Genomic DNA, 24,585 nt, shown 5'->3' on the forward strand with positions numbered 1-24,585 from the left:
CCAGACAAGATTGAGGAAAGCTTCTGTCTTGGAACATTAAAATCAAAGATGACGGCTGCGGAGAGAACTGTCTGCACCAGTCATTTTATTACTATTTCAGTCCGTTCTGATCAAATGATGAATCAGAACAATGGACAAATTAGAACCGAATTTAGGCAAATTTTCATTTCCGTTATTTAAAATGAAATAACCTTTTAGTTCCTAGTTATGTATATCTTAATCTGAAATAGTCTGATCTAGTGCTGGCCATAGATAAGATGAAAGTCAGTACAATCCGCTTTTCAGAAGCATCAGCTTATTATTAGGGTTTTGTGTTGACACCCTTGAGAGACCATGACGCTGGTGACAGATCCAGCAATGTTTTGTGGTCTCCATTACAAACAGAAACCAGAACAGAGCCCTGATAGTATTTTTTTTTTGTGGGGGAGGGAGTGGGGTTCATGGGAGTGTTTTTTTTTTAAATTTTTTTTAAATAAAATTTTCTGTGACAGTACCAGAACATACTACCTTAAAATATTTCTTTACTCCATACAGGACCATTGCATACCTGCCAACAGACCTGTTTTTCACAGGAATGCCCAGGGAATCAGACTGCAAAAAGAGAAGGAGCATATGGATCTTTATTTTTGAAGGCTGGTTTGGGTCACTCTTGGAAGGGGCTTAAATGTGCCGCAGTTTAGGATTCAAGTGTTGGTGGGTATGCATCAGCAAAGAGTTGCTACCTGCATAAAAGCCACAGAACAAATGTCAATATACACTTCTCATTTCCCTCTTCCTCAATGGTAACACAAAGGCTGATGCATCAAAGAAAGTAAAATGAATGACAAAAGCATTTATGACTGTCAAAATGACATCTTATTAAAAAAAATGTGCTACATTTTCTCCATGGTCAGGCCATTTGCCTTCTAATAATTTGTCATTATTTAAATATATAATATATAAAAAATAAATAAATGACAATGGGCAACAGTGAGTAGAAATGATCCTTTCCGGGTGACCAAAATCAACTTAATCTCAAAGCAGATGAACAATTTTTTTTTTTTTTTTGTCCCCTAAACTAGTCCAATTTTTTGTAAAGATTTATGTAAAAAGCATTTGCACCAGTACAAAAGTGCAACTTTATAACTTTATATACTGTGGTATGCACAATAAAATGGTAGAATAATCAAAATGATAAAAAAAAAACAAACCATCATGCAGAAATAAAGTTCCCAAATAACAAGGGGTTTCTGCAAATTGCACCCCTCGCCAAAATTTAGGTTTGTATTGTTCTTTTATTTCTATCTTTAAGTCCTATAAACCAGCACACTGGTGCCGATAAAGAAGTGCAAATAATTGTTTAGCTCCTTATGTTTTATCAAATGAGCAGCCATTTTATATATAGATTTTTTTTTTTTTTTTGGTTTTTTTTTTTCCTTTTTTGTTTCAAATGTTCATGATCCATTTCTGTGGTCAGCTGGAAAAAAAAAAAAAAAACACTAAGTAAAAAGAAACTGACTCAATAGTCTGTAAGCTTCCCGTACAGTCATGAAGCCGTTTGATACAGGTGAACTGTGTTGCGGCACAACGTGGAAGGTCACAAAAGTCCAGCTATAATAGCTATCTACACAGGTCTGTTTCCCGCTTGTGCTTGCGTTTTTTGCTATTGTAGTGCTGGTGCTGTGCTTTGCCACTCTGAAGATGTCGACTTGGCACTGATGTGCCTTGGCTTGTGTTGGGTTGGGTTTGGAAACTTTTGCTGGAGGGCACTGAACGGAAAAGTCTGGTTGTGCCATGCTGGGAAAAAAAAAAAAAAAAAAAGTGGCAAAAAATTATTAGTCCAAGTAAGTAGTCACACAGGTTATGCAATAAATATACATTTCAGAGAAAGTTTTCTATTCAGTGAACACGGACTGGACAGGTTTTCCATTAGATTTTACCCTCTTTCTTCTGGTTTTCCTCCTCACAAATATAGTGCTCATAGTGTCATATGTTAGTCAAAGAATTACACAAATAAAAAGCTATACTAAGACAGTGTCACATGAGGCATAAAGGTCTTAAGACTGGTATCAAACCATCTCAGATACCATCATCATGCTCCTATTGTAGTCACCAAGTTACCATTATTATTGATTCATGTATTTACTTTAAGTTTTTTATTATTTTTAGAGGCCACACGGGACAAACATGCTGCAGAACTTCCAACAGAGAAGGCCTGCAGCATATCGGTGCAAAAGCCGCTGTCACAAAAACAACCCGAAACCAGATTATTTTGCTGCAACTCATCTGAAGCACTCAGATGTTATACTGGAAAGGTTAAAGGATGTGCAACAATAAATGAGAATGAATGCAGGTTGGCGACACCCTGTACCTGGGATGTGGCTGTCCTCTGCCATAGCTCACTGTTGTATAAGATAAGATTCACACGACAGTTTCATCTGTGAAAAATGTCTGAGCACGTGCCAGATTTACCGGCCTGAACCACGTTATCTATGCTGCCAAGATTGCCTGCCTCCCAGCAACATAAAACATACCCCCTCCCCAATTAATACTGGTAGCCAGGGACAGGATGTGGCTGCAACAATGCAAGATACGCCCTGTGTCACCACCCATAAGCTCAGTATATAGAGGAAGTTTGTTTAAATCTCATCCTCTGTGCTACTACTATAGATGGAAACAGGCCGGCCACCAGGAAGCTTGCAAGCATTTTTTCCTCATCACCAAAATGATATGTGGAGTGTATGTTTATGAATATGCACCTAAGCAAGTTTTCTATATGGCTGTCATTCTACCTCCCTTCAAACTTTTTTTCCCCCCATAGAACGCAGAATGGATTTACGAAGACCTGCTTTGCACCTATAATTTTGCAAGCCATTTACGGGGGGTAGAAGTGATATATTTTACAATACGGTACTTTGCAACACAGGTTTAAATCATCCCCCTTTCACTAAACCAGATATATAAAAGTAAAACATTGGGTATGCCTGTGTCCAAGAATGCCCAATACACAAACTCCTAAAAATAAATATGCCCAATAATCTTAAGAGGCGGAGGGGACTAGCTTTGTTGTCTGTGTAGTGGGTGCGCAGTTACTGGTCACTTGCATAGGAACTAAGCTGTAGTAACTCAGCACAGCCATTGTGTAGAGAACATCTACCTCTTCTCTGTGTAGCGGCTATTGAGACCAGGGGATTGGTAAGGGTCTTGGGTATCAGACTCCACAGATCTAATACTGATGATCTAACACAGGTGGGCAATTAATTTTCCCATGGGGCCACATGAGAAATTGAAACGGTCCTAGACAGCTATGCACACTGCCGTAAATTTAGCTCCTCCCACTTCTATGTTGACTCCGCCCATTCTTATCCATTTTTCCATGTGCCCTCCACAAAGTATAATGCCACACAGTCACCCTAACATTATATGCCCCCCATTATAATGTTCCCCTAAAAATGTCTCACAGTATTAAGTCCCTCCCCATGTGCCCCAGTTTAAGCTGGCAGAATCTAGAGGGGGACATTAAACTGGAGTAGCTGGAGTGGGACATTAAAGGGGTTGGCCTCTTTCAGACCAATATTGACAAAAATGTACAATAAAAATATATACAATTTTCCAATATACTTTCTGTATCAATTCCTCACAGTTTTCTAGATCTCTGCTTGCTGTCATTCATTCTGTTACTTCTAGAGGATAAAACTGACCATGGTCATGTGATTTACGGTCCATGGTCATGTGATGAGGACACAGGTGCACAGCTGATTACCAGGCAGATGTTTGATTATTGTGCTGTCACTGTAACGAGCAGCACCTGTGTGTACTCATCACATGACCATGGACCGTAAATCACATGACCATGGTCAGTTTTATCCTCTAGAAGTAACAGAATGAATCACAGCAAGCTGAAATCTAGAAAACCGTGAGGAATTGATGCAGAAAGTATATTGGAAAATTGTATATCTTTTTATTGTACATTTGATAATATTGGTCTGAAAGTGGCCAACCCCTTTAAAATGGGGGCAACAGTTTAATGTCACCCTCCATCTGCGCTCTCCTCCAGTTTAGCCCCCCCACACCCCCCCCCCCCCCCATCTTCTACAGCTTAACTGCCCCCAATTGAATCCTCTTGCTTTCACATACTGTCTCCGCTCTCATTTTCCATCAGTCTTCATTCGCGGCAGCTTGTTCTTTGTGTGCAATACCGCACTGTCCTGTACAATCAAAAATAGCTCCACCCACTAAAGAGTGATTAAATCCTAGTGAGCTAAAGGTCCTTTGATGACATCATCAAAGGTCCTTTAGCAGACTTTCCATTTAGCATCTACCTTTATCCTACACGAGCCGGTCAGAGACCGTTAGAAGGCCGTACAATGCCCAGGTCTGAACTAACCTAAAGCTGCAGTCAAACGACAGATACAAAATGACCATGAAAATTTGAAGTTTTTCACAGCTGTGTATTAATGGGCACCTCATATAGTTGACTAATTAGGGATTTGTAAAAACAGGATATTTTTTTGATTGTTCTAAAAAAAAACCTATAAATTACATGAATAGCCCTGGTATAGTGAATTTAATGAGTGTAGTGAATGAGGCTTAAAAATAGATCATCAATATCATTTGGCCACAAAACTCCTGTAGGCCAGGGCTCCACATGGTGTAAACACTGCAGAAAAAAGAAAAAAAAAAGTGGCATTTTACAGTCACAGCAAAGTGAATAGGATTCTAGTTCATCCCATTCTATGGAAAAACACGTGCAGTGGACACACTGCGATTTCAAGACTTCTGATGGTAAGAATTAAACCATTTTACTTGGACACAGATTTACAGATTTCTCTGATGCATCCCATATAATTTCCATATAAAATACACAGCTGTCAACTTCAGTGTTAGCATGTAAACCTATTTCCCCATTATTCAGCATTCTGTCTCTTAGCTCAGAAACTTCCTGCTGGAGTGTAGGTAGGGCAGGAAAGTAGCGCAATATATAAAATACAGATGGTGTAAAACACAACAATCTTCATACCTGAGCCTTATTGTTGCTGTTTGAGGAGCTGACACTCTGGCTAGCTTGCGGTTTGCTGCTGGGTTGTGAAGAGCTGGTGCAGGATTCCTGAGGACCCGTTCGACTATCGCTTGTCTGCCGGCAACTCGGCTGCTTTGACGTCTTGAAAGGAGTTCCGTCTGAGTCCTGAATGCACAGACGTTTAATGACTTTCTTCTACGGGAGACACGTGATGTGTCATGCAATGAGAGTTGACACCACTGGCTAAACAGTGGATCTCAGTACAAAACCCACATACAACAGTTTGCATAATATCAAACTTTAGTGAAGGACTGGGGGAGGGGGGCTGAATACAGGCCCCTTGGACACAGGGCTGAAATAGCCAGAACCTAAGGTCCTAACATGAGAGTTTAATTATTTCATCCCACAAGGATATAACCTTCTGACCAGTCACAACATTAGAAAACATAGGCCGAACAGTCGAGTCAACAAAATTGCACAAAAAAACCCAAAAACCGCAGGTTTAGCCTGCTTAATTTGTAAGTTTATATGTATAGCAGAACATACTCATGGGAGATCCATGGGTTCCTGCCAAGTCTGCCTCACACCTTACATTCCCCCTCAAACCACTGGACCAAACATATAGTACTGTGCAAAGGTTTTAGGCAAGTGTGAAAAAATGCTGCAATAGGAAGAATGCTTTGATAGATAGAAGTGTAACTGCATTTTGTTAACTGACAAAATAAGCTAAAGTGAAAAATCAAAAGCAAAAAATAAAAAGTGCATCAATATTTGGTGCAACTGCTAGAGATGAGCAAGTACTATTCGAAACCCCCGTTTCGAATAGCATGCACCCATAGGAATGGAGGAACACAGCCAGCACGCAGGGGGTTAAGCGGCCAGCCGCTTCCATTCATTCCTATGGGTGCGTGCTATTTGAAATGGCCATTTCGAATAGTACTCGCTCATCTCTAGCAACTGCTTTTGCCTTCAAAAATGGCATCAATTCTTCTAAGTATACCTGCACACAGCTGAAAGTGCTTGCTCACATGCTTCGATCTCTTACTGTGATCCCAGACAGACTGGATGATGCGAGATCAGGCTGTGCGAGGGCCATACAGTCACTTCCAGGATTCCTTGTTCTTTACACCGAACAAAGCTCAGTTAGCCAAAGCAAAGCAAAGGCACTTCTATGATTGAAAGCATTCTTTGTAGCCTTTTTTTTCCCCCCACCATAGCTTCTAAAACTGCACAGTACTGTACAATGTATCTGTAGAATTGTTTGCTTAGATTGATTTTCTTTCATCTTTAGGATTGGAAGTATGGCTTTGGCAGATACCGAAAAATTTGGCCTTGATTGATCTTCTTAAATGACAGCAAAGCCACCAAACGGGTTAAATTTAGATAAAGAATTAGTCTGAACTCACCACATCACTGGAACTGGAGAGGGTGGAAGAGGAGGAAGACAGAGGACCAGAGGAGTTGGACGAGTGTTTGCCAAGAGTTTCAGAGACCTTATTCTTTGCTTGTCCCAAGGCAGCATTTTGTCCAGACACGTTATTATTACACTGATCCAAATGGTGAACATCCACTATCAGGGTCACATCATTCCCTAGAAGGGTAATAAAAACAAGACCATGCAATAAATGCAGTATAGATGTATCAGAAAAAGAATCAATACTTTGTAGATTTATAAAATATATGTGAACTACTCTCACAAACTATACATCATTTTAGAAGTCTGTCATACCGTGAATGCTCAAACTACAGTATAATCTCCCATTAATCTCACCACAACAGTTACATAAAGACTTTCTATATAAATGTGCTTACCATTGTAAAGCGGGTCAGCTCTATTCTGCTGCCCCCACTTCGCAGATATCCATTCTCTGTAGGCAACTACTTCTTCTGTGACTCGAATAATACGTCCCAAAATGCTGAAAAACATGCACAGGCTTGGTTCCAACTTGAATGTGGTCATAAGAATAGCACATCCTACACTGCACTTTGTATGTCTCTGGTGGTTACAGAAATGTATTGGCCACAGTCATTGTCCCAAGACTTTCTACAGAGCGACTAGCTGCTGCAAGTCCATGGTGACCGTCCATCACAGAATACACTCAGGAGAAGCAGGAGACATCCTCAAATTATTTAATTCTAACATGTGTTTCGCATTCATTTTTTATTGAAAGCCAATTGCAAGTTTGCATTTTTTTTTTTTAACATATGAACGAAGACTGGATTATATCATTTACAGAACCTGCAACCCTATGCAAAGCACTAATACAACATGTCACATATTTGCATTTCACATATTGTACTACATCGCTGTGAGACTATATCCACCTCCTACATCACACATACGATGTGAAAGGTCATCCTGCTAGGCCCTAGGACCCTATGGTGTTCCATTGCAGCATCACCATTGGGCATTGCCACTGGTCAGTGAACAGGAGACAGTCAGCAGCACTCTCACATTGCCAGCCATGGGACCCTTTCCCTGTGCTGCTAACCTGGCATGTCAGCATCTGGCCATGCAGCACTCTTACCAGGAGATGGAGACTTACCTCTCACTTTCATTGTTTGGATAGTACTTTGCTATTGGTGACACTGCATGGCTTAAGACGACATATGCATAATCAAAGGCTTGTTTCACCTGCATTGCTCCATATGAACTCCTTCCAACATCGTTGCCTTGGAAAGAAATAGGGGGGAAAAAAAATAAATAAATTACTTTTAGCACAAACGAAACGAAGTATTAAAAATAAGCCATTTCATACTTACCAGGCTGCAAAGGATCTTCAATATACAGCATTGATGGCCTGTATCCATCCAACATGCTTTTTTGTACCTCATCCTTGGCAACATATGAGCCACCATCTTTTATTCTGATTCCAGTTTTTAAATAGTTAAAATGCCTTCCATAAAGTTCAAAGAACTCTATCAGCAATACCCCATAGTTGGCATTTGGACTGCAGGCGTCTTCTCGTGGGTGCAGCTGAATTTATAACGGGGCGAAAAAAAGAAAAGTAAGTGAGCAACATAAAAGGTTATGGACATACCGTAGTTAAAGGGGTTATACAGCATCTTAAAAAGTAGGCCTATAAATAAATGAGTCACTGTAATGTAAAGCAATTACTAAAAGGAGCGCTGTCGCTAAGATGTGCTACTTCCTGATATTTGGTCACATGATCTGCCCTTGCTGTATTTTTCCAAGTCAACAATTTTCATATTCTGTCAAGTGCTCATTTCCCAGTGCCACTCCCTCTACAGCGCCGCTCAAGCAAACGACACGTGCCCGCCCCCCCTCAAAGAATCAAAGGTTTATGGAATGGAGTATATACTGAGAAACAGGCATGGGAAGCTCTTGATTTTAGCGTTCGATCCGCCCACCAAGAAAACAAGTTAACACAGGCACCAACGTAAAACTGGATGATCTGCATTAGCCAATACAAGCCAGCAAGGACACAAACAGCTTTACTCCAGATTTCGATAACAACTGATCACAGGTTTTTCATGGCTATCCAAACAGATACACATGACGCTTATGGACCAATGGAAACTCGCAGGTTCTTCAGTATTCACATACACACAGCTTTACACCAGGATTCCATAGCAACCAACCTACTGTTATGAGGCCACTGCTCAAACAAAAAATTAAATATACACATGCGAAAGCGGGTCCTTCTACTAGCACTGTATATTGTTTAGGTGGAATGTATTCAGTAGTCTACGGTGATTCTGCACCACAAATCTGCATTTTTAAAAAGGGACCCCATCACCAGCTTGGGATTGGGGTGAGGTAGTGGTTCAACAAAATAGTGATTTCTGAATTCATAGGTAAACACCTGCAGACTCACCTGCAGAAAGCTGACTGCCATCAGAAAGAGACTGTACGAGCCTATGCCACCAGTAAACACTTCATTAAGGTCTCTCTGTAACAAGAACTGCTTTAAAACCAGCACTAGATATGGAAGAACTGGGTATTTCTGTAACAGGAAAAAAATAAAAAAATATATTAGAAGTGTAAAAACTGGCACGTCAATTCGCACAAAAGCAATTTATAATAATCTGAATAACTTAACAGAATCTAAGTGCACCGAAATCTAAATATATGTAAAAGTTAGGTTAGGTATACATCTGTGCGGAATTCTATGGTACATATCTGACAAATTGGTAAACGAAAAAGTGCTGCAAGATGACTTTCGTCCGCTGATTCCAGCATGAGAGCTATTAACCCCAATTTATATATTTCTTTGAATGCAAGTCCTTTAAAGAGATTCTACCATTAAAACCTCTTTTTTTTGTGGATAAGACGTCGGAATAGCCTTTAGAGAAGCTGTTCGTCTCTTACCTTTAGATGTGATCGACGCCGCGCCGTTCCTTAGAAATACCGTTCTTACCAGCATGCAAATTAGTTCTCTGGCAGCGATGGGGGCGGGCCCCAGCGCTGAAAATGCGATGGGGGCATCCCCACTGCTGCTCGAGAACACTATCCTGCGACGCCTCCATCTTCCGCTGGATCCTCCCCTTCTCTGTCTTCCTCCTGCGTCACCTCCGACGCCTGCGCAGTTGGCTCTGCCAGTGAGACACCAGCAGAGCCGAGTGCGCATGCCGGCCGGTGCCCATTTTTGGGAGGCTGCTCCTGCATTGAACTTCAAGAGCAAGAGAAGCCTCCCAAAAATGGCCACCGGCCGGCATGCGCACTCGGCTCTGCTGGTGTCTCACTGGCAGAGCCAACTGCGCAGGCGTCGGAGGTGACACAGGAGGAAGACGACAGAGAAGGGGGGGGATCCAGCCGAAGATAGAGGCTTCACAAGATCGTGTTCTCGAGCAGCAGTGGGGACGCCCCCATCGCATTTTTAGCGCTGGGGCCTGTCCTCATCACTACAAGAGAACTAATTTGCATACCGGCAAAAACCGGTATTTCTAAGGAACGGCACGGCAGAGATCACATCTAAAGGTAAGAGACGAACAGCCTTTCTAAAGGCTATTCCGATGTCTTGTCCACAACAAAAAAAAAAAATAAAAGTTTTAGTGGTAGAATCCCTTTAAGCTTCCCCATTTGGGGAATAGTCCTGTGTTCTTCATGGTTTTATGAACATACAGAATATTTCTCAGACAAACGGCAGAGTAGATTTCATTCCTACCCACATTTATAGTTTATTTTACAGATTAGTGGTCCTTTAAAGAAAGGAAGTCACTTTAGTTACTTCCCAGCAGACACCCATAGATACCTACACTGTCAAACACTTTTTGGATGGGTCAAAAAATTCTCTTGGGGCTGCCCAACTTTCCAAGTAAAATGTCTAACAGAAAAAATGGGCAACTGATGCATATCCAACAAGAGGTATAGCCCTATAGAGGTATAGCCCTGGAGTGCTTGTCTGCCCATACTAACTATAGTATAACAAAAATCAAACATATATTTGAATGACTGGCTAAACATTAAATATCCTCATCTGTCTGGCTTCGGATGTTTTTCTGGGAATCTCAGGAGCCACATTCACATTGTGACAACTTCCATGGTAAGCAAACATATGCACATAAAGAGGTTTCCAACCTTGATAAAATCCCTGATGAGTGTGGCTGCTTTCACCCCATTCTGCACATTAAAACTTATGTCAACTTTGACTTCAGTATACGAATCTGTTAGTTTAATGATAGGTACCTACAAAGACAACAAAAACAGATTAATATTCTGAAAAACAGCAAAAACAAAAAGCTTACTAATCATATAAAGAGAAATAATGGGAAGTACGGTCTATGCATATCCAAGACAGGTTATTTGTACCCCAACTAGAGCTTTGCAATTTTAATCTAAACCAAAAACCACAATTAATCTGATATTTTCGTACCTCGATTATGGTTAATGGAGATTTAGGGTTAGTTCACATGTTGGCCGTCCGCGCGGGTTTTGACACAGAGAGAGAAGCGGCGATGGTCGCGGCTTTCCCCTCCTATGTCGGCTCAAATGAATGAGCCGACACAGGAGGGTGCTGCCGCTAGGCGGAAGCCGCGGCCCAGCGCGCCGCGGTTTCCGCCTGAAGCTAGGACATGTCGCTTCTTTTCTCCGCTAGCAGCAGCCCGCCGCTAGCGGAAAAAAGAAGACCGCGGTCTGCATAGACCACCATTGTAAAGGGGAGGATTTTGAAGCGAAATCCGCTGTCAAAATCCGCCCCTTTCCCCACGTGTGAACGAGCCCTCAGGTTATGCCGATTTTAAAGTATAAGCATATGCCTCATGAGGTTCACATGGGCAGTTTCATTCGGACCAAACTGCTATTATACTCTTTAGACCCCAGACTACAAGGGCTGGCCCAGGGAGGTGCTCAAACACACACTCCCCACCTGGGCTCTGGCGTGACTCTCTGGTCAGTGATGTCAGGCCAAAAGCCTGAAGAGAACAGTGAGAATTGTGACACTGCCTCTGCAATTGCATGGCATCAGAACGCACAGACACAAGGCCTCTGCAGTCATTGACATCAGTCAGAAGATCCACAGAGGTAACTGCGCCAGAGCTCCTGATAGGATAGCCACATTTATTTGCTGTTTTGTTTTTTAAACATATAATTTCCCCAGCTTCCCAGGTCCAGCCTTCACGTCAGTTAACAGGGTTGATAAGGGTGTGGTTAATATGGTGTATACAGAGCCTTGCCAGTGTGTACAACAGCAATACACCTGCTTCCAAATAATGAAGTTACTTTGCTGGCTGTTCCCCAATCTACACAACAAAGTTGAACAATAATCTGAAAAAAAAAAAAAAAAAAAAAAAAAAAAAAGCTGATTGTCAGCCTACTGTGCCCCCTCCAGTGGATACTGTGAAGACTGCAACAATTCAGGATTCCCTCTCAATCTCACACTTTTTTTATTTATTTATTTATTTATTTATTTTTTTTTTTTTTTAAAAACCTGACCCACAGAATGCATAATTTTGAAGAAACCTACCCTTCCACACGAAGAAAAAAAGCAAACTAACTCACTGTGGCTTTGTCCAGTACTTTGACGGAGTTTTCATCGGCCACCTTGTGTTTTCGTAATGCCTCCTCAAGAGTCCAAAGTGGTAAGTTTTCCCATTTCCCAAAAACCACAAGATCAATGTCGCTATAAGAAAGACAGATAACGGTTTCATTAAATCAGAACAGACAACACATTTTTAGAATTTTAAACTGTGTCAAGGAAATATTCATATGTTATATTCAATAGGTGCAAAAGGACACATCTGAAGTTAGAGAGCAACACAAAAAAAAAAGTTTCACTTTCTGGTTCTGTGCAATGCGATGGTGGGAAGAAACTAAGTCACATACTAGGATGAACCAAGATTATAGGCAATAATCATGTGACCCTTCTATAACCAACAACCCTAGAGGGCAGAGTACAGGACCTTTCCCTCATGTTATCAGCCACCTTACCAATCAGGAAGGGAAGGAGGGTGTAAGGTGGTGAGTGGTTGCATATGTAGTCACCCCCTGCATTGAATCAGGACACTTGATAACATCTCTGGTTCTGTTTGGGTCAGGCCTTTAGTCATGAAAACATCCCCCCTCCCCATTTGTGTATGGGTATCACCATTATACACATGATAAATTCCATAACCAGCACTGATTCCAACTAAAAAGAAAAAAAAATTATAGGTTTTAAATTGTAGAAAAATTGCATGGGCAGTGAAAAGGTTAACAATACAAGAAACTACTCCAATGACCTGGTTTGTTCAGAACCTTGAATCTGGGTACATTGGCCACACCTATGAAAGTGATAAGCAGAAGGAGATATCTGAGACCAAAGATTTTCTCATTGTCACACGGAAATATATAAAATCGGTCAAGTGTTTTTCCACCTGAACCTGGTTCCGATGTATGCACTTAGCGTCATACAGCTATGCAGTCATTGCACTGTGTCCCGCCCTTAGTGACACTTGCATATGCCAATCTGAGGATTTAACCCCTTTCTGACATCTGCCTTAACAGTACACGGATGCTGGGTCTTTAAATATGACGGCCACTCTGAAGCAGACTACATCATAAGAAACATTAAATGGTACGTCTCGTCTTGCAAAATTTAATGCCACATACAGCTCTGAACAGAAAAATAAAATTCCTTACCTGGTAGGCAAATAAAGTCCCGTCTTGAAACTCCCAAATATCTGAACCTAACAAATAGAGAAAAAAAAATAAAAATATTAAGCTGGATTTCCAGTATGAATGTTCAATACACTCGTCTGTCTGGTTCATTGCTGGCATAGAAGGGAAATTAAGTTAGTTGACTGAAAACTATCACATTAGCAGAAAGACGGCATGCACTTACAACCGGGTGCACATTATTTTACTGGACTCTCTGGATGGGTCAAGGACAGATATGAATGGCCCACGTCACAAATAGGTTTAAAGAGGACAGGAGGGCGTAAGTCCTGGCCTTCTCTTATCCTGACTTGTGTGTGGGAAAATCAACAACTGTGACGGTTATCTGAAGCACATTGACTAATATTGTTGAACTATAAAAAGGTCATCTGTGACCTTGAAGAACCAAAAGCAGGAGCATATAAAGCTCAAAATATCTTAATGAAAACCAGTTATGAATCAGAATCACTATCCCACAGGTCTTACTATGCTGAGGAGGTAATAAAGAGGACCTGTCACAAAGTCCAAAATGCTAGATGCTATACATCACTTCATTCTTGCTATCCAATCATTCAAAAGTTATAGCCCTTGGCAGGTTATATGTGAACGGGAATCTTTTCTAGTTCTCTGAGAAACTCTAAAGGTTCCTGCTTACATGGAGAATCGGCGCTAGTATCTTTTGAATGATTGCACAATTTTTATTTTTTATTTTAAAAAAACAAAAACACACCATATTGTTCAGGGCACAACGAGAACTGAGTGATGTACAGCATCTAGCATTTTGTACTTCGTGACAGGTTCTCTTTAAAAATACCATTTTAGATGTAAATAAAATAAATAAAAGGTGTGTGTGTGTGTGTGTGTGTGTGTATATATATATATATATATATATATATATATATATATATATATATATATATATATATACACACACACACACATACACCGTATTTTTCAGACTATAAGACGCACTGGACTATAAGACGCACCTAGGTTTTAGAGGAGGAAAATAGGGAAAAAAAAATTTTGAAGCAAAAACTGGTAAAATATTTAATATATGGGAGTTGTAGTTTTGCAACAGCTGCAAGGCCACATTGACAGGTGACCCTGCAGCTGTATGGGGATGCATAGAGCTTTTTTTTGCGGGGCCAGCTGTACTTTTTAGTTATACCATTTTGGGGGATATCTATTGCTTAGATCACCTTGTATTGAAAAAAAAACAGGAGGTGATTTCGAACTTTTATTTATTTCATATTTTTAAAGCTTTTTTTTTTTTACTATTTTATTCCCCCCCGGGGGCTTGAACCTGCGGTCACTTGATCGCAAGTCCCATAGACGGCAATACAAGTGTATTGCCGTCTATGGGACATTCTGTATATTAGTATTACGGCGGCTGGTCATAGACCCAGCCGCAATACTAAATATATAGCAGTGACAGACCGGGGAGCCTCATTAGGCTCCCGGCTGTCACCCGAACAGGTCGGCTCCTGCGATATCGCCGCGCAGGAGCCGGCCTGCAACTTTACAGGAACGGGGCCGGTGGGGACCGGCCCCGGGGGAGAAGGGGCCACGGATACTGACCCGGCATCCGCTGTACTAGAGAGGCGGATGCCGGGGAGGGATAGACGCCGGGGCCTGAGACATCGCTACGATCCTCTGCCCTGCATGAAGCCAGCGGCGGGGACACGGAGGAGCGGAATAGCATCACTCCTCCCGCTGCTGGCTTCATGCAGGGCAGAGGAGCGCAGCTATGTCTCAGGCCCCGGCGTCTATCACTTGCCGGCTTCCGCCTCTCTATTACAGCGGATGCCAGGCGCCACATTCAGACTATAAGATGCACCCTTCTTTTCCCCCCAAATTTTGGGGAAAAAAAAAGTGCGTCTTATAGTCCGAAAAATACGGTATATATATATTATACTTTACCGCCACCAGCTGTAATATTACAAGACCCCTAGTGACAAATTTGACATTTTCTAAATTATTTAAAAAAAACAAACCCACAGCTATCTTAGACCTAACAGACTTCATTTTGTCATGAACAGGAGTTATCTGCCACCATCACTGCCATTAACTTTCCCACTCAATGACACTAAATGGCAACACCACATTACAAGTGATTTCTCCAATGATTAATATCAGCTTAATTTACTTCTGTATTGCTGAACAAAACCCTAGGATGATGCAAATTCAGTTTAGTCAAAGCATGATTGTTTATGTGGTTTAGGTGCCTTGGCCTCGACCATTACTCACATCTGCACTAGGCCACAGCTCTTTAATCACATTTTCTATTCGATTAACAACCTCCATTCTCATCTTTTCTTCTTCTGGCCGTGGGGACATATACTTGTAGAAGTCGAGAATCTCTTCATGAAGTCTATAAAAAAACAAAAAAAAACAAATACAACCTGTTAGTTTTTCCTGCTCTCTATCATTCACAACACCACACAGTATTGGAAGTATTATATGCTTTCCCACAGCTATAACCGGATACAAAGACATTAGAAAGTTTCCACATTTCTGGTGTACATTTAACAGTGAAATGCAAAAGTCCACAAAAATGTGTAGACAAACAGAAAAAGATGAAATCTATGTAGGAGAGTAGTACCTCTGTAAGGAGATAAATTCAGATCTAGCCCTTAGGCCTATGCACAGTCGTTTAGCTAAGGTTAAGATTGTTGCATCTCAAACATGGCAACTGTAAATGATTTTTCTTCTTTTATAAATTTGGACATCTAATGAAGCCCCTCCACTTAGAGAAAGGGTTTGTGAAAATATTATGTGTGTGTTCCTTTGGCCTAAAGTACACCTCCAAGTAAGCAACAATGAGCGTCAGCGATGGATAATATAAAAACACTTCATAAACTGAGTAGTGCATCTTAAAGAGGACTTCATCACTTGAGGCACAGGTGGTTTTATATACCACTAGAAAGCAGACAGCTTTCCCGATCTGCACCCCAGGTGAAGAGCTATCGGTGCCGGTATCGTAGCTCTTCACCATTAGACGGGCGTTCCTGGCTGACTGTCAGAGCGGGGAGGAGTGCTGTACTGTGAGAGCGGAGAGGAAAACCCCCACCCCAATACTAGTCAATGGACGAGTACTGTGAGGAGAGGGAGGAGGCGTTCCTCCCCACTCTGACTGTCAGGAACACCCTTCTGACGGTGATGAGCTACAGTACCGGCACCGATAGCTCTTCACCCGGGGCACAGATCATGAAAGCTGACAGTGCACTGAATTCAGCACACTGTCTGCTTTCTAGCGGTTTGTAAAACGGCACAGGTGCATGCGCAGGAGCATGCTGCTTCTACTACAGCTACTGCGCCCACGCTATTTTTTATCAATGTCAGTTGGAGAGTTAGACGGGACCAGAGGACATCGCTGGAAGAGGAGGTGTGGCTGAAGAAGACGGCGGACCCTGAATGCCCACCCACCGTGCATGATGGGCAAGTTGATCATATTCTGTTTTAGGGTTTTATTTTAAAACAGGGGGGTTAGTTTAATAACTTAGCGGTGCCTGAATAGCCTTTTTAAAGGCTATTCACGCATATGTGGGGCTCATTAGCATGATTTTAATGCTAGAGCCCCTTTAATTTCCAGAATCCTTCTCCCCCCTCCATAGAGATCTGTGTGAACTGGATCCGGGCCGGTAAATAAACAGAGGAGGTGAACAGCCTAATAAGTGACAAAAATTTTTTTCTTTAATAAGATCTATCACAATTTCTCATATACATGTGTACTATTCAATTCTGAAAAGTTGTTTTTTTAATTATAATAGGGAGGTATACTTTCGGCATGTGTCCGATCCACAGACCCATTCACTTAATCTAGTGACCCCAGTACACAGTGACAGGATTGGTCCTGAATTTTGCCCCTCACTCACTGCTGCATACACAGACCTGTGATAATAACCAGGTATATAAGGGGGGAAAAAAAAAAAAAGCTAACACACTGACAAAGCAGACATTTGTGTGCAGAGCGCCTTGGGGCTGAATTACACAGCTGGATCCTACAAGAACAAACAGCAATTGGAGGGGGGGGGGGGTTTGCAGAACTGACCTCTGCCTCTTGCACCTGAATTTATACTGGGGACTGTAGAGCAGAGCTGAAATTCTCTGGAACGGCCACTACACAGTGGATGGAGGATCCTGTGTCTGTCCCTTGTACAGCTTCTGGCCAGCGAAGGTGATCAGAGTTAAGTCTCCTTGGCTCTGGCACAGCTCCCTTGTGTTCAGCGCTTCGGAATAACGTCATAGACTGTAACAGGCCCTAGCGGTTATATGGGTTACACAACATTGCGTCTGACTTATGATGCCACTTGTCCAGCTGAGCCCAAGCACAGGAGAGATGAGAAACACTTTGTATTATATACCACCGCCCATGGACCTCCGCTTATCATACTCTATGGTATCACTCAGTATAATAGTTACAACTGGGACGTGTTCGGTAGAACCTTGCAAATATTGCAATAACGGACATCAACACAATCATGCCGTTATCCTGGTTGACGTTCAGTTTTGATAGTGTCCAGCCCTATCAGATTTTTTTTTTTTTTCCCTTTAACACTATTGACAAACCCACAGGCATCCTATAACAAGGTAGGAATGCTGGAAAGAGCCACAGTGAAATATCCTATTGACTTGTAAAGTCTACCACTACCAAAAGGGCTGGCTGGTGACAGTGACCATACCTTCTTTATGTCAAGGTGTCATTTTATTGCTGAGAAATTAAACTTTCACTAGTTTACAAATGAGCTGTTCAGAGTACCTGGGGCACCGTCACACCTGCCAGAACAGGTTTTTGCAGGTGGTTGCCACCCAGTGCCAGCTCCAAAGACTGACAGGTCCCAATGTGCAGCGCCATCAAGCATCCATGGGTGCTCCTGCAGACTACCTGGCTGGATACTACAAGCTGCTCATCTGCATCTGAATAAAGAAGTGTTTACTGTGTCACCAACAGCCCCTACAAAAGCAGAGAAGTGGTTTAAAATAAAGGCTTTAGTGGTGGCAAATCTGGAATTTATGTATTGCCGCAGCCAAGAGAATTTACTACAGACAATGGGGAACATTATACAGTGTGAGTGAAGAATAATGTACAAGAATCACTCCGTACAATTCGCAGCTGCTGGATCTGGCAGGGGTAATGTAGTACTAACAGATTACTACAATCTGTGTGCATGGGCTCCACGTAAGAGTGTAGATAGAACTTGTCAAAACATTAGTAATGTAAACTGGCTGCTCACAGAAATACCAGCAGCCTGACTCACTCATCCAGATATAGGAAGCGCAGCAGTTTCCTTTTTGCAGAAATCGAGAAAGCATTTCCAGACTGAGCTCAGAGCTGTAAGGTGATGTTCTCACATGACTCAAATTTGAGAAGAATTGAATAGCAGGGAAATAGATGTCATTTTACTGCAGAGTCCCCACATGGCAGAAATGCCGCTTTTTTGTTGCAGATCGTGCTGCAGTTTTTTTTGAGCCAAGAGAGGCTGCAAAAGGAATGGAAAAGAATATAAAATATATAAATCCAGTCCTGGTTTTGGCTCGAAAATAAAACACCCCGCATTCACAGCAAAGGCAGCAACAAAAAGTTGCATTTCAGCAACAGTGGACTTTGGCCTAAGGCCACGGCCCCACGTAGTGTAAATACTGCGGCAAAAACTGAAGTACCTGCAAAGTGTATGGAATACTGGCTACATTGCTGAAATGCTGCAAATTTAAAAACACAAGTGCTTTTTTTTTTTTTTGCAAATCTCAACATGTCAATTACACCTACACAAACACCAGTGTTTTAAATACAAGTATAATAAGAACAGAGAGTACATAGAGTGAAAACGCTGCGGACTTTGTGAAAAGCCTGAGGAGAAAAGCGCTTCCTGCCCGAGGCCTTAGCCTAAAGGAGTTTCCCAGGACTTCCATACTGATGACGCATCCCTAGGATAGGCCATTGATATTATTCAGCTAGGTGAAGAGACCACAAGGTGTTTTCCAGGCCCTTGTACATTCACCAGAATGGCGTGCGCCACTATTAATACCTCTGTGAGCACTGAGAAGCATGCTTAGTCCTGAATGAAATCCCACTGGTGGGTTTTTATGGCTGCTAATACTGATATCAAAGCCAAGGCTGTCAGTCATTGTGGAACACCTGAGCTTTCCAGGGTCCCCGTGACATTCCTAACTAGCCCGCTGTACCACCAGGTTGCCATCAGGTTTAACTTTTTATTTTGTAAAATGGCATGACAAACAAAAGCATTCTTGGCATAATCTAGCATCTTCCTGCTTCACAATAGTACGTAATCACAAGTAGCTAATTGGAAGCCACACCATAATAGTATGGTGCTGAAAGCAGAGGGCCCTGCCGTCCCAAAAAGCTCCATAACACTAGCCAATTGCCAGAGTTTTGCCTCTCGCTGTTATTTGTCAGTAGCTATCAGTGACAAGAACTTTTGCAATAAAATGAGTTCGGTTTAGTGGTCAGAAATCCTCACTGTAGGTTTAGTGTAGAGAAGTCTTAAAGAGAATGGGGAAGAAGAAAAAAAAAAAAACAAAAAAACACCCCCTAAGACACTGCTTGGGCACTCAGAAGAGGTGAATGTACAATGTTGTGTGTCAAGTACAAGACATGTCTTTGTACTAACAATACACAACCACCCCAGAACCCATGTACCACTAGCACAGAGACCCCCAAACCAGACTGAATCCTGGACAATAATAGGCACATGGGGGAGGGGTAGACTTGTCAGGTCATGTCTTAAAGCCATACGGAGTCACGCACAAAGACTGTGAGGTATAAGAAACTGGCAGTCCACCTCATACAGACAACACTGTACAATGTGTACATGTTGCCTTTGTGGAGGCCAGACGGTAAATTTCCTGGAGTTTCAAGAGGTGGTTATCAAGAATTTACTTTTTAGAAACCACGAAGTAAGGAGAACCCAGGACTTTGGGAAGAAAGGCCGCACACACTGTTATAGGACAACAGATTCCAGGAGAAGTTCCCCAAACTGGCAAAAGAGGTGCAAAGTCTGATCAAAGAGGGATATAAGGTAAGGCACTATAAATCAATGCAACACGTTATGACAACCCAGGGCTCTGTATGAGAGACTTTTCATATGTGTCAGTCTAATATTCACATTTACCCTTATGAACAGCAACATGAATATTACCATACCCAGAAGAACCTACATTAAAATATATGCCAGTCTCCAGCGGCACATGCTGGGCACTAAAATGGTATATAGGATTAGGAAATTATAATTCTCACTCTGCTCCACGTTCCCTTTAGAAAACACCAGTGGGGTGAAAACGCTCACTATTTAGTCCATTAGACAAAAACCTTAAAGGGGTGTCCCATGAACAAACATTTTTAAATTTGAAGATCATGAAAAGAAACATTTCTGCAAATACAAGTAATTAAACGTTTATTAGATTTCACTGATTTTCCCTAACCATTTGAATGGTGAAAGTTTTTTCTTTAAATCGGTTGCCAATGGAAACCACTATGAATAGAGGAACATTCTACGGTCTGAAATCCAGCCACGATTTCCTTACTGTAGCTAAATTACCGTATTTTTCGGACTATAAGACGCACCTAGGTTTTAGAGGAGGAAAATAGGGAAAAAAAAAAATTTTGAAGCAAAAAATGGTAAAATATTTAATATATGGGAGTTGTAGTTTTGCAACAGCTGCAGGGCCACATTGACAGGTGACCCTGCAGCTGTACGGGGACGAATAGAGTGTTTTTTCTACTGTTATATATATTCTAGGGAAAGGAGTGATTTAGAACTTTTATTTCATATTTTTATTATATATTTTTAAAGCTGTATTGCCGTCTATGGGACATTCTGTCTATTAGTATTACGGCTGGTCATAGACCCAGCCGCAATACTAATATAGCAATGACAGGCCTGGGAGCCTCATTAGGCTCCCGGCTCTCACTCGAACAGGTCGGCTCCTGCGATATCGCCGCGCAGGAGCCGGCCTGCAACTTCACAGGTATGGGGCCGGTGGGGACCGGCCCCGGGGGAGAAGGCGCCGCCAATCCAGACTACAGACCCAGCATCCGCTGTACTAGAGAGGCGGATGCCGGCGAGGGATAGACGCCATCACAGGTGCCGGAGGAGCGGAATAGCATTGCCCCTGCTGGCTTCATGCAGGGCAGAGGAGCGCAGCGATGTCTCAGGCCCCGACACCTGCATCTATCCCTTGCCGGCATCCGCCTCTCTATTACAGCAGGTGCCGCGCCACATTCGGACTATAAGACGCACCCTTCTTTTCCCCCCAAATTTGGGGGGGGGGGGGGGGGGGGAGTGCGTCTTATAGTCCGAAAAATACGGTATCTCTTGTGCATCTAGTGTCTCTCCTTGATAACCTGGCTACAATAAGGGCATCATGGCTGGGTCTGGTAGGTACTAGACCATAGAAAGTTCCTGCATTCGTGGTTGTATTCATTGGCAACCAAGACAACAGATGTCAACAAATTAGAGAATCTTTGAAACTCTGCAAAGTGTTTAATTTATTATACTTACAAAAATACTTAACTTTTCATGGTCTATACATTTACATCTAGTCATGTTCATGGAAATACCCAAATGGTCACTTTTGTGAGTGTCCACCGGTACCTCTGGGGCTCTACCAATGCAGAGTACCCGAAAACTATTCCAGTAAAATTGAAGTTGCAAAAGACAAATATCCTAAACTGCTGCACTCAGGATTGTGTAAAGTTGTGTAAAGAGATTGGGTACTTTATTCTCTGGAAAAAGGGAAGACATTGATCAAAAAGTAAAAACTAGAGGGAAAAATAAAAAATAGTAATTTTCAAATTCACAGCCAAATTCAAAAAAGCTCAGTGAAAAATCATGTGATCAAATCACCCACATAGGAATTATTTAACCCCTCTGACAGGCAGGGGGTTAAGAAACCTAGTTTCTTTAAAAAAAAAAATTTAAAAGTATATTTTTTTTTGCTGGGTTTTACATTGTTTAATCTCAGGGGCTCTGCAAACGCAACAACATGGTGTCTAAGAACTATCCTAATAAAATCACAGTGCCAAAATCCATAACGTGCTCTTTCATTTCTGAGGACTGAGTAGAGTTGTGCAAGAGGGCCACATATGTGATATTTCTACAAACTGCAGATCAGGACAATAAATAGTGTGGTTTGTTTTGCTGTTATTCCAGTCCTTGTTATAGGAAACTGGTTTGAAATGGAAAATGTGGGGGAAGCTGGATTACATTGTTAAAATTTCACCTCCATTTTACATTAAAGGGGTTGTCCCATCTTAAGGATCTATCTATACTGGTAGCTTATGTAAATTGAAGAATTTTCCTAAATATATTGCTTTAGAAATTCTGCTTTGTTTTCCTGCTATGGGAAATTATATCTCCCATTGTTTACACAGCGGTGCTATAACCAAGTGCCAGCAGGACAATCGTTCAGCTAACTGCAGTTTGCTGATAGAAAGAACAGACTCTGCTTTATGTAAACACACAGATAACACTGAGCCCATTTTGTACAAGCATCTGCATATTATCTGATCTGCATGAGTGTTGGGTGTGCTGTTCAGCTACAGGGAGGAGTGGGGAGAAATGCAGGAAGTCAGAAGAACAGACTGCAGGCAAACGGCTGAAACATTAAGATGGGGAAACCCCTCTAATTCCTGAGGAACACAAAGGGTTAAAGTTCTTATACGCAGTTTTGAATAATTTGAGCGGTACAGTTTCTAAAATGGGGTCATTTTTTTATAATATGTACACCCGTCAAAGTCAATTCACAACTAAATAGGGCTCTAGAAAACTCAATTCTCTTTAAAAAATTGCCACTAAATTTATCAGCCTAACACCCTAGAAAAGTAAAAAGACATTGAAAAAAAAAAAAAAAAAAAAAAAATGATGCCACTATAAAGTTGACATGTGGTAAATGTTAGTTATTAACTGTGTGAGCTGGCGTTTTTTACCACAACTCAAACTTTCCAAATAGATAATTTTATGAAGTTTTATAAAGCTTTCCTTTTTTAAACAAAAAGACCCAAGATTTACCGACATAGTACTGTTCGAACATGAACTACAGGTCAGGTTTGAAAAATGAGGTCTGAGCATTAGAGCCGAAACTACTCTGCACCCTTAAGGAGTTAAGTCCAAGTGTCATGGTGACAAGCAGCATGGCCTAAAATGTAATGATGCGAACCCTTTAACAATGCATCCTTGAACATACAACGAATTCTAGACAAAAGCGTCATTGCCAAGTTTGTTATAGGAAAAGTTGGGGTGTCTCAGAGCCAGGACTGCGCTCTCAGGCTATAACACTAACTGACAGATTCTGTAATGTGCCGAGCAAACAGAACAATGCCTGGATAAACTGAGAACAGGGGCCTCAGAGGTGATCTCATAGCAAACATAGGGCTAGTTCACATGGAGCAAAATGGCGCGGATTTTGACGCGGAATCTGCATCAAAAGTGTGTATACCGCTAGCGTTTTTTTTTTTTTCTGCTAGTGGAAAAAAAGCAGCGACTTAACCTTTGAGGCAGATTCCATCTGGAAAAAACAACATGAAGCAATGCGAGGTGGAAAAACCACAGCGCGTTTTTTTTTTTGTTTTTTTTTTACCCAAGGTCCATTCCTCCATGTGCTGGAGGGGGAAAAAAACAAAACTAAATTCGCCTCAAAAACGCTCCCTAATTTCAGAAAGATTTTTTCCTGACCAGATTTCTCGACCACCTAACAATGTGTGAACTAGCCCATACGGTCCAGGATCATAGCGCACAGACAAGTTCACCAGTGTTGAAAGAATCTACCAGGAGTCAGTGTATGGCTATAGTAAAATCTGTTTTCTCCATGTTTCTCTATGAAGAGGGGATGGGGGAATTATGAGTGACCTGAATAAAATAGCAACATGTTTAAGAAAACACTTGCGGTGCCTGAATAGCCTATTCACGCATATGTGGGGCTCATACAGCATCATTTTGCTGATAGAGGCCCTTGAAGGTGTCATCAATATTATATTCAGATATCACTGCCTGCGACTTCTTCTGCGTGGCTGACCGCCGGGTTTCTGTCCCCTGTCTAGTTTCTCCGGGGCTGAAGACGGAAACCCGGTGGAATACAGACACCGGACACCGAGCGCTACTGTGAACGAACCCTCAACTTCCAGGGACTTAATTTGTTTCTTGAGGGACCACCGAATTAGACATTTATTCTCCATCTGCAGCCTATGGATAAGTGTTAGCAGAAAAAAAAAAAAATCTTATCAGAAGATCTGGGATCTTTGTTCTGTCCATTAAGGAAGTGGCTATCAAGTTCAGGCAATGAAGTGGACCCACTTTCCTTCAATAATGTAAGAGAAGCACGTAAGGTTATGTTCGCACCTACATCAGAGGCTCAGCACTCAGTCTAAACGAAACAGACATGCTCAGTATGCGTCTGCTATTTTAGCGCTCTGCTTGAATGTAGATGTAAACATAGCCTGAGCTTTCTTGAGAGAAAAAAAAAAAAAAAAAAG

General features: G+C 41.7%; 1 protein-coding gene across 2 annotated transcripts in view; it reads right to left on the minus strand.

Moving 5' to 3' along the window:
• Positions 1-602: 602 nt before the first annotated feature.
• TENT4B (terminal nucleotidyltransferase 4B) overlaps positions 603-24,585 on the minus strand; it is a 31,787-nt gene continuing 7,804 nt past the window's right edge. The window contains exons 2-12 of one of the 2 annotated variants that reach the window (XM_075281836.1): positions 15,345-15,468; positions 13,080-13,126; positions 11,961-12,081; positions 10,542-10,649; positions 8,839-8,967; positions 7,763-7,976; positions 7,546-7,672; positions 6,812-6,915; positions 6,406-6,590; positions 5,000-5,164; positions 603-1,776 (exon numbers count right to left, since the gene is read on the minus strand). In XM_075281836.1, the coding sequence (XP_075137937.1) occupies positions 1,600-1,776; positions 5,000-5,164; positions 6,406-6,590; positions 6,812-6,915; positions 7,546-7,672; positions 7,763-7,976; positions 8,839-8,967; positions 10,542-10,649; positions 11,961-12,081; positions 13,080-13,126; positions 15,345-15,468 (1,501 nt within the window). In that variant the 3' untranslated portion in view covers positions 603-1,599. Of the gene's footprint in view, positions 1,777-4,999; positions 5,195-6,405; positions 6,591-6,811; positions 6,916-7,545; positions 7,673-7,762; positions 7,977-8,838; positions 8,968-10,541; positions 10,650-11,960; positions 12,082-13,079; positions 13,127-15,344; positions 15,469-24,585 lie in introns of both variants that reach the window. The other variant, XM_075281835.1, reaches the window with a different exon arrangement.

Source organism: Leptodactylus fuscus, chromosome 7, assembly GCF_031893055.1.
Source record: "Leptodactylus fuscus isolate aLepFus1 chromosome 7, aLepFus1.hap2, whole genome shotgun sequence".
Lineage (NCBI taxonomy): Eukaryota > Metazoa > Chordata > Amphibia > Anura > Leptodactylidae > Leptodactylus > Leptodactylus fuscus.